We start from the raw sequence: 10,290 nt of genomic DNA, 5'->3' as shown, positions 1-10,290 counted from the left end.
AGGACAATAATATAATACAAGGAAAGTTAATGCTGTAAGGTTCAAGAGGGATTTATTCAACAAGAACGTACTTATCTCCACCGTATCTTCAAATTTTTTAGTGGATTGTGTCTTCACTTGCTCCTTTTACATGCAGTTCAAGTCAGCTATACAGGCTGTTCTATACAAATGGTATTTTATATTGTTCAATTACATCTGCAGAGAAACAGCTGTCTGCCTAATCCTTTTCATCATCTTGGCACCGGCGTAACCACACAACACATGTTAACAAGGACAACGATTGTGACTCGAAAAAGAAAACAGAAATTGCTTATGTCATGCCGTGCTTCCAGTGGTAAGACCTTGCCATAGATGAATCAGTAGCTGACAAGAAACTAAACACAGTGGAAGGTTTCCCTTTGTCACCGTCAACAATAACTCATGCTTCCGGGACAAAAATTGCCTTTTCTTTTATAGCCCACTTGGATGCCATGTGCTCTGTGTCCATCTTTCTGGAATTCTTTGAGGTTCTACTCCTCTTTTTCTATGGAGTTTCCATATTTTCCTTCTCAGAACTTGCTTCTCTTTTTGTTTTTGTTTTTCTGCTTTTGTTTTTTATATTCAAATTGGTTTTATCAGTTCTTCAGTCCTATCCATGTAGATGATTCTGAAGCCATTCTCCATGAGCAATTAAGCTTTTCAGTCAAAAGTTTCTTTTTAGTTTTGCTCGCATATCTCTGTGCTCTAGAATGATATGCTATACTGCTCTTGAGCAAGTTGCAAATCCACTTATATCTCTGATTACTTTTCCTTTACTCCGTCTTTATTTAACTGTTCTTGGGTTCTGTTTTGAGAAGCATTTATGCTGCGGGTTTATCTTTTTGTGTAATTGGGTGGAAAGAGAACAGTGCCCGTGAACTTGGACCACTTTCAGGAGAAACTACATGTGAACAAACCTCATGAATCACCATTCAGTTGGTTGTCTCCAATTGGCACCAGCTTTTCTTAGCTAACGATAGGAGGTTCTCCACCTACATGCTTTCTTCATCGCTGGCATTTCTGTAATATGTATATGTTTCCTACTGTGAATTAGTTAATTCTTGAAGGTGCATGCTTTAGTTGAATTTGTCTTCCTCTTGTTTATATTCTGAAACATCTCTTCCCTTGTTTTTTTTATAGAATTAGGGTTTCCAATATGGGTTGTGTTCTATCTAGTCCTAGAGATGCTAGTCCATTAAGAGCCGGGAGTATTGGGGAGGTAGCTGTTTTTGTACCTGGATTCCGTATCCCCAAAACTGTGGATTTAACTCAGCAATTAGGTGACTTTTTGTCGAAAAGTCTTCTGGATCGCTTCTCAGCCCTAAGAACTAGAATTGTCTCTATGGCTTCTGTCGAGGCTAAGCAATTCGCAAAGCCAATGCGAAGAAGAACCACTACAAGACATGGTTTGACTCTTTTACAGAAGCCTCATAATTTTTAATGAATTTGAATTTTATCTGTGCTATATAGGTTCTGCTTTAAGCGAACTTCTGCGTGCGGTTGAAGATTACTTGCCTATTCTTTTAGGCCTAGTGAATGATGGTAATTTAAAGATCACCTCACAAACAGATTACCATTGTTGTTGTGGTTTGCATCATTTAAGTTTATACAATCATTTAGTTTCTTGGATTTTATTCGATAGGTAGCCAATTGACAGATAAGGTAAAGTTTATATGGATTAACCTTGAGGATGAAGCAGAGGTTAGTATCGGAATCATTTGTCTTCCTATTCTCATGAAAATAACAAACTCGCATGATTTTTTGCCTTTACACAAGTTGAGTCTCTTGAATGCAAGGAAGGAAACTGCCATTACAAATGCTTGGTATGAGGTGTTGTCTGTGCTACACTTGATGGCTATGTTGTCGTTGTTTCAAGCCAATTTGTTACTTCTTCCTAAGATGTCACATGAGGGCTACCAACTCAAGATACCTGAAGGTGGGTATTGACCTTTCTTTGAGCTTAAGCTCATTCTCTTTGTCGACTTGCAGCTGAATAAAACCTCAATGCGGTATGTAAGGCTACTACTAAGAAAGTTTAACTATCTGTTAAATGCATACAGGTTGTGCTACCGAGATGCTAAACAGTGCTCATAACACTTCTACTCGTGGTAGTAATAGAACACAAGCAATACATATATACAAGAATGATAAGGAAACATGAACATATAAATGAAAAATAATAAAAATGTGATCAATTAGTCATAAGCTTTAATGCATAAAAATAAAGTACAAGTATTTTAACATAAAAGAAAAAGTAGGGAAATAAATAAATAGTAAATAGACTGAAATTCCTGAGTCAGGCAAATCTCCAACTCTCATAGCAATTTAATGTTTGAAATAACAAAAGTAATGGTGCACATAACAACTTGACCTGATATTTTTATTTTTTACTTCCTATTTTAATCTAGAGCTAAACATAAATGAAAATGTGCTGAGATTTAATTTAGATACATTTTGGGTGCATATGAAGATAATTGACATATTCCCAACATAATTGGAACATTCTAGGGATACATTTCGCTTGAGTGATTTAGATGATTTACATTCTTATCTAGATTGTATTTTATCATGGCTATATACTTTGATATCATAGGAAAATATTTTGAATACAAATCATGATTCATGGCGTGCAGTTGACGCATTGTGATATAACTTCAATACTTTTAGTGTAGGTAAAAAATTCATCTTTGATTATATGACTTCACTTAGAAGCTATTCTTGATCATAGGATACTTATCACACTTATTTATATAAGTAATAAATTATTTTTTAATTATTTTTTCAAACAAAATTGTAACCGTGTGGAGAGATTAAGGCTTAACCTGATGCTTTTGGTGCTAGCAATGGATATAACTAGCATTATAGAATGATAATAATGATTGCGTCAGGATGGTAGTAGTGATGGTTGTGTAAGGGTTATAATGTAAGGATAATTGGTAGCAGTGAACAACTTGGCTTTAATACCAAGTTGATAGGAATCGGCATCCTATCTCTCTGAAACCCAGAGAAAAGGGAGAAATGGATTATCACTTCAAGGGATCTACCTCCAATAGCCAAAAGGCTCTTAATTTAGGCATTCAAGAATTAACTCATTAATTTGTTGCTTTATTCTTTGCCAAAGGGCTACATGTTTATTTATAGGCATCCCTGATGTGCTTTGTCAATGATTAAAAAGATTAATTCTAACAACTATCTCTTACTCTTAATAAAATAAAATAATTTACTTATTCTAATTAAATGACATAATAATAAAGGACAATAATTTTTAGTTGAAGGAGTATTTTGAATAATTTTCTTTGGGATTGTACTATAGCATTCTCCTCACAATTTTCAAATCACAGAGAAAGAATAGATTTCTTTCTGGTCTTGGTTAAGAGCAGTGGAGGTTTATAAATTTAGTGAGCTTCCTAAATCTGGAGAAGATATGGACATTGACTTTCCAAATTCAGTGGCTTGAAATTGTGGAAGAGTTCACAAAGATTCTGAATACGTGGATCTGATGAAGATAAGGCTTGCATGTGGAAGAAGAGAAGGAGAACAAGATTTTTGTAAAAAAAGTTTAATTAATCTCTCTGTTGAACCTGTTAAATTTTTCTACAATGGATTGTTTGCTTGGTTCAGCCTATTTACAATGTTGTTTCAAGCCCGAATTGCAACTGAACATAAGTTGCATTCTACAAGTTCATTTGCAATTTCAAATAGATCCAAAAACAATTAAATGCCCTTCAAATTTGGAAAAGTAATATCATACCTTGTTCAATTTATATTAAAAACTAAGGTAAATATGATCCTGTTGATGATGTGTCAACTCTTGTATTGAGAAGCTATATTCTAGAGATGAAATTTATTAGTAGTTGTTCATATCATGCCATATAGATTTCTTTCCCATAGACCATCATTTTGGCATTTTTTTTTTAAAAAAACATGTTTTTATTGAGTGATCAATTGTCTCAGAAACTTTAGCTGCTAAAAAGTTAGCCCTATTTATGCTTTTATATTGTTAACAAAATTGAACCTTGAGACCGTCTTATCTATGTTCTTGTTTGTTATCCTCGGTGGGAAACTTCCGTGGGGTCGGACCGGTCACCCCAGGTTCGACGTTACCCAGCCTGGTTAATCATTTTTTTGTTTGTTATCTTGATGCAAACTCATCTTATTGACACTTCTTACAGAGCGCAGAAAGACCTCAATAGATATTTTGTTGAAAGCAGCAGGGTATTTGGACAGTGCTATTAGACATGCTCTTCCTCGAATACCTCCTGAATACAGGTTTATTAATCTTGAGGTTCTTCTCAATCACCAACTTTGTTAACAGATAACATCTACATATCTATTTATTTTGTCAGCTGTCTTCATGGCATCAACATAAAATCTTTTCAGTGATGTGCAGCTTGTCTTAGCATTTCTTTATCGTTCCCACTATAATGCAGGAAGGAACTTCCAGTAGATCTAGAAGAACGAGTTCTTCGAGCTCTATGTTTACAGGCTTTGGGTCAGGTATCACATTATTTTTCAGTGATAGCTTAAGATCTAATTAACACAGTTTTATATACTCTTATAGGAAGCATTGTGTACAAAGTAATAGCTTGGTAACAGTAGAGCATATAGTACATAGCATGTGCTTATTACATTGTATTTTATTTTATGAAAAAAAACTAAGAGCAGAGAGAAACAATTCACTGACAGAAATACTGCTTCATAAGTTTGTTAGGCTAATCAATTAAACGGCATTGCAGTTAAATTTTTGATTGATTACGGCAAAATGTTGGAATATGAATTAGATATTGGAAGAACCTTCATTAGGTAGCTCAAATTGTTAAGAGCAGAATAATATGACAAACTAACTAATTTTGTGAATGTTTGAAAGCTGCTCTTTACAGTTGACGAATCAGGACTTGTCTTCTGGGAATTCACTGCATCTCTAATAAAAATTTTCTTCTGGGAATTCACTGCATCTCTAATAAAACTGACAATCAACCTCACTTAATATTTGATATATATGTCATTGGAAATATGAACTTAACAATGCTGATGACTGTTTGACAATTAGAATACAGAGTCATCGGTGGCAACAATGAACATGACAGACTGATTGTTGCTTAGTCTTCATGTGCTGATACATGCTAATTGAATCATCAGAAACTTATTTGATACTATAGTCATATGTGTTTTTTAATTTCGATAACAGTGTGTTGATATTCAACTTGGAATGGCAATAGACAGTACCAAGGCAACACTTGCTGTGAAACGGCGATTAGCATGTGAAATGATGAGCTATTGGCACCAGGTATTGTTATGTAATGTTTTCTTGTCAGATTGATTAATGATATGTTACATATATTATTTAATAAAAAAGAGATATTGATGAAAATATCAATAATACTAAGAATATGAGGTTGAAATGTTAGGTTGTGAAGAAACATAGAAACATTGTATAGATGAGAATGCTCGATGCCGATACATATCTATATATTTCAAATTCAACTTGTGCATGATGTTCTTTACACATTCTATTATTTACAGGCCCATGGCAACATAGGGATGCTTTGTTTCGACAACGGTTGGGGTAAAAAGCACCAACTGTTTGTTAAGTGGAAATATGCTGAAGCAAAGGTTTGCTAATCGTTTGTTCTCCATTTATCTTGTTATGGTAGTCAAATTATCATCTACAGCTTGCAAGGATTTGTCTATTTAGTGATGCCATGCCAAACTAGTTCCACAACTCTAAGTCATCTGATTGCATAAAAACAAATTATCGAAATAGATAACTTAAGCTTTCTAACAGGCTGCTGCATACTACTACCATGGACTGATACTCGATGAAGGCAACACAGAGAAATCACATGGAATGGCTGCAGCTGCTTTGCAAACGGCAGAAGAAGTTCTGACTGAAAGCAAGAAGTCCTGTGAAGACTTCCATGTTATGCCTCCCACATCAAGGTTTACTGATCGATACATGGATGTTTGCACATTGTAATACCATCTGAGAGAAAGATATCGAACAGTCCTAGTATCTTGAATTATATGTTCACTTCACAGGAATCCACCCCTTTGGGGATCTATGAAATATCTGTCTGAGAAGATTCCCAAGGATGCATCTAACAAGATAAGGATCAACAGGGATCTTTATAGCGAAGAAAGGTACAGTTCTATAATCTTTATGTCAAGATAGTGATGTGCTTAACTTCTTCGTTTCATTCCTCTACAAACATGATCCAAAGTTTCAAAGTGTCTGTCTCTCTTTCAAAACTGATTCATATTAGTAGGGGCATTGATTGTTCCTCTAGAAACTTTACACACTAGAAATGGCACATTCTTTCTCTGACAAAGATATTCGAGAAGTGATCAGTTTTAGTGACAGTGTAGGAATCTCAAGTCAGCACCTTCGCTGCCGGATTTTGCTTTAGCACTGGTGCCCGACGACTACCAACTCCCTCCATTGGATCCTTTGTGGAGCCAAGAAGATTACCATGATCGGAAACTTGTAAAGGAAAAGCATGAAGATTGATTCAGTGAGCACAGAAACGGATGATTTCGGCATGCAAAAGGGTGAAAATCTTCAGCAACCATCATACTGTAAAATTATGTGTGGCAAAAGATTCATTTCTTTGCCAATCTCGTAACTATCGCTTTCAAACACACTACCAGTACTCTATCTTATATGGAGAAATGATAAGCATAAAGATTGAAAGATTTCAAATTGGAGATTAGTGATAAATAGGTAAATAAATCAAATGCATAATTTAAAATTTATTTTATGTAAGTGATTTACATTGATTTAGTTTGACTATGAATATGTCAATTAATGTAGGAGTAATTTATGATTTTGATAAATTTTGGACAATTTCAATTATAATTATAAAAGTAGTATTTTGAAAGAAAAAAAGAATAATGGATGTATATTTTCTAAAGTTAAAATTGTTAGAATTTTGGAACCATAATTATAATTATAAATATATGTCATTAATTAAAGAAGTTATAATTTAATATGATTAAATTTATGATTAAGGAATATAACTTGAGGGTTTAATAAATTAATATGGTTATATGTAATTTTTAATTTGTTGAAGGGTCAAATTAGAAATAGACAAACTTATGTTTCTATAAATGAGGATTATGGTCTTAGTTTGCAGATAAAGGTTTTGTTTTATTTCCTCATCTACAAAGCTCTTTGGAGACTAAGAAAAATCTATAAATTGAATATCTTCCCAACAATCGACTGCATACTATGGATTCTGATACGTTTTCGTAATTTTATCTATCCAATTTATAATTTCTTAAGAATTGAATAGAATATATAAGATTTACATTCAAATGTATCAACCTATTGTACTATTAATTGGTATGAGCACCCTATTTCTAATCCTTAAGCAATTATTCTATTTTGATTAACACACCCAACAATTCTGTTTTCACCTCGTTCATCGTCATATCGGTGAAATTTGAATTTTTTTTTGGGTTGCCTAAATAAGGAACTCGGGCAAGTCGAAGGTTGATTTCCGATGGCATACAGTGACCCTTCCAGTAGCGACCATGAGGGGGTGATTGGTTATCGAAGACCCTTGCAGAAGGGTCAAAGGTGACCGGTGTCCGACATTGGAAAGGGCCAACGACTGCCCCGGCATCCCGTCGATTGGCTATCGCGGTAGGTAACTGCAGTTGTGGCAGTTTGTGCGACATGGACGCGTGCGGCGAAGCAGGCGAAGAAAGTGTTCATTTCTTCGTAAAAGGTTTTCTTTGAAAAAAAATGCCACGTACATGGCGTGATGACCACGTACGTGGAGCGATGGCCACGTTTAGGAAGAAATTTTTGAATTTTGACATAAAAAAAAAGTTTTGGGTTGTATTAATATCTATTAATACATTGAATGATAATCCATTAAATTAATTATTTGAATAAAATAAATTCAGTAAATTATTTTATAATATTAATTTAATTAAATTATATGAGTTGTATTAATATCTATTATTTTAAATTAAATTAAATTTGAATTATATGTCATTAAAGTGATCTCTATTATTTGAATTTAATTTTATTTGAAATATTGAGATATTATTGAGGTATTAAATAAAGTGTAAATATATATATTTATGTGAGTATTAATCGGTTCAAAGGAAGATTTATACTAACAAATTATACATTTACTTGTGATAATAAACACATAACAATTATAAGGTTTTATTTGTTATGTTTCATGCATATAATAAATTGATCATAAGATAGGCTTATTATTTGTCATGTATTATTATTAGTGTTTGATTATTACAGTAAGAGTACCACTTGCAAATAATATTACTATCCCAAGACTTGATATTATTGTTGCACTAGGTATCTTTAGATGAGATTTATCATTTATTTTAATTGATTCAAATGAGTATGTTATTTATGTTATAATTCTTGTATTCTCTTTTTAGCAAATGTTGCTATTATTTTTGCTAACTTAAGTTCAGTGTCGATCCTTAATGGTACAAATTTTAAGGATCGGAAGGAGAGCATTCTTATTGTTCTTGGCTGCATGGATCTAGATCTTGCGCTTAAGACAGAGCAACCCACTGCTCCTATAGATACTAGTTCTTCTGAACAGAGGGCTAAAAATGAGAAGTGTGATCGCTCTAACCGCATAAGTCTTATGATCATCAAGCGTGGCATACCTGAGGCTTTTAGAGGCGCGGTGTCTAATAGTGTCACCAAAGCTAAGGAATATCTCGATGAGATTGAAAAGCGCTTTTCCAAAAGCGATAAGGCAGAAACAAGCACAATTCTAAAGAGCTTGATTTCCATAAAATATAAAGGCAAGGGAAATGTTTGAAAATATATCATGGAAATGTCCAACCTTGCATCAAAGTTAAAAGCACTTAATCTTGAATTGTTAGATGACATGCTTGTGTATTTAGTGCTTATATCTCTTTCGAACCAGTTCAACCAGTTTTAGATCAATTATAACTGTCAATGAGAGAAATAGACTCTTAATGAGCTCATTTCTTACTATATTCAAGAGGAAGAGAGGTTGAAGAAAAACAAGGCTGAAAGTGTCTATTTGACAAGCACCCCTACATATAAGGGTAATAAAAGAAAGAATGAGGCTACTAAAGGTCTTTATGTGAAGAAACAAAAGCAGGATCATGACAAAAAAGGTTGTTTCTTTTGTAACAAGCCTGATCATGTCAAAAAAGAATACCCTAAGTACCATGCCTGGCGTGTAAAAAAGGGTACATTTTTAAATTTGGTCTGTTCTAAAGTAAATTTAGCTTTAGTATCTAGAAACACTTGGTTGTTAGACTCCGATATCACTACTAACATCAGTGTTTCAATGCATGGTTGCCTGAGCTGCCAAAAGCCAAGTGATGTTGAAAGATGTATTTATTTGGGTGATGGCAAGTCGACTGAGGTGGAAGCAATATGACATTTTAGATTATTGTTAAACACTAGTTATTATTTAGACTTAATAGATATTTTTGTTGTACCATCATTTAGATGGAATTTGGTTTCTATTTCTCATTTGGATAAATTAGGTTATTGTTGTTCATTTGAAAACGGGCAGTTCAATTTATCTATTAATTCCACTATTGTTGGAACCAGTTTACTTATAATTTCTGACAATCTATATATGTTTGATATAAATGCTTCTTATATTGAAATCCTGAATGTGGAGTCATATGGTACTAAGCTTAAATTTAATAATGAAAACTTAGGTGTCTTATGATACAAACATTTAGAACACATCTATAGAATTGAGTTGAATGGCTTGTATCAGATGGAATTTTACATTCCATTGATTTTACAGATCTAAATATTTGTGTTGAATGCATTAAGGGTAAACAGACCAAAAGAAAGAAAGATAGTGCATATAGAGCTACAGAAGTATTAAAATTGATACATACAGATGTTTGTGGACCATTTCCAACACCTTCTTGAAAAGATCAACAATATTTTGTATCATTCATTGATGATTATTCTCGATATGCATACCTATTTCTTATTTATGAGAAGGCTCAAACATTAGATGTTTTCAAATCATTTAAGGTTGAAGTCGAGAATCAACTCGGCAAAAGAATTAAGAAAGTCATATATGATTGTGGTGGTGAATAGTACGGTAGATATGATGGTTCAGGTGAGCAACGTCCAGGACCTTTTGCTCAATACATAGAGGAGTGTGGAATCGCCCCACAGTACACCATGCCAGGCTCACCAAGCATGACTAGTGTAGCTGAACGATAAAATCGAACTCTTAAGGATATGGTAAGGAGTATGATTAGTCATTCGACCTTACC

The 10,290-nt window shown here is 33.7% G+C and overlaps 2 protein-coding genes across 10 annotated transcripts; both read left to right on the top strand.

Moving 5' to 3' along the window:
- The first annotated feature begins 359 nt into the window (after positions 1-359).
- Positions 360-6,718, top strand: LOC122046963. Of its 9 annotated transcripts, XM_042607938.1 has the most exons (12): positions 361-506; positions 1,159-1,424; positions 1,489-1,560; positions 1,661-1,719; positions 1,819-1,954; positions 4,191-4,287; positions 4,449-4,515; positions 5,207-5,305; positions 5,542-5,631; positions 5,804-5,958; positions 6,058-6,159; positions 6,385-6,718. In XM_042607938.1, exons 1-12 carry the CDS (start codon positions 466-468, stop codon positions 6,524-6,526), a joined length of 1,326 nt encoding a protein of 441 aa, XP_042463872.1. In that variant the 5' UTR covers positions 361-465; the 3' UTR covers positions 6,527-6,718. The 9 variants fall into 9 exon arrangements, with proteins under 9 accessions (XP_042463866.1, XP_042463871.1, XP_042463872.1 ...); XM_042607932.1 differs by having other exon boundaries at positions 360-506; positions 1,661-1,954; XM_042607937.1 differs by having other exon boundaries at positions 360-506; positions 1,661-1,954; positions 6,380-6,718.
- Positions 6,719-7,696: 978 nt separating this feature from the next.
- Positions 7,697-8,828, top strand: LOC122048620. Its single transcript, XM_042610165.1, has 2 exons — positions 7,697-7,748; positions 8,434-8,828. Exons 1-2 carry the CDS (start codon positions 7,697-7,699, stop codon positions 8,826-8,828), a joined length of 447 nt encoding a protein of 148 aa, XP_042466099.1.
- The last annotated feature ends 1,462 nt before the right edge of the window (positions 8,829-10,290 follow it).

This window comes from Zingiber officinale, chromosome 2B, assembly GCF_018446385.1.
Source record: "Zingiber officinale cultivar Zhangliang chromosome 2B, Zo_v1.1, whole genome shotgun sequence".
Classification (NCBI taxonomy): Eukaryota; Viridiplantae; Streptophyta; class Magnoliopsida; order Zingiberales; family Zingiberaceae; genus Zingiber; species Zingiber officinale.
The sequence above is the reverse complement of the archived record's forward strand: the minus strand, read 5'-3'. Positions and strand labels throughout refer to the sequence as shown.

Bases quoted from the DNA above. Each gene is read 5' to 3' on its own strand.
- LOC122046963 (XM_042607932.1), top strand. From the start codon at position 466: ATGCCATGTGCTCTGTGTCCATCTTTCTGGAATTCTTTGAG. The intron at 1,955-4,190 runs GTGGGTATTGAC...CACTTCTTACAG, and splicing joins CCAACTCAAGATACCTGAAG to AGCGCAGAAAGACCTCAATA. The intron at 5,959-6,057 runs GTTTACTGATCG...TTCACTTCACAG, and splicing joins GTTATGCCTCCCACATCAAG to GAATCCACCCCTTTGGGGAT.
- LOC122048620 (XM_042610165.1), top strand. From the start codon at position 7,697: ATGGACGCGTGCGGCGAAGCAGGCGAAGAAAGTGTTCATTTCTTCGTA. The intron at 7,749-8,433 runs GTTTTCTTTGAA...TTCTCTTTTTAG, and splicing joins TGTTCATTTCTTCGTAAAAG to CAAATGTTGCTATTATTTTT.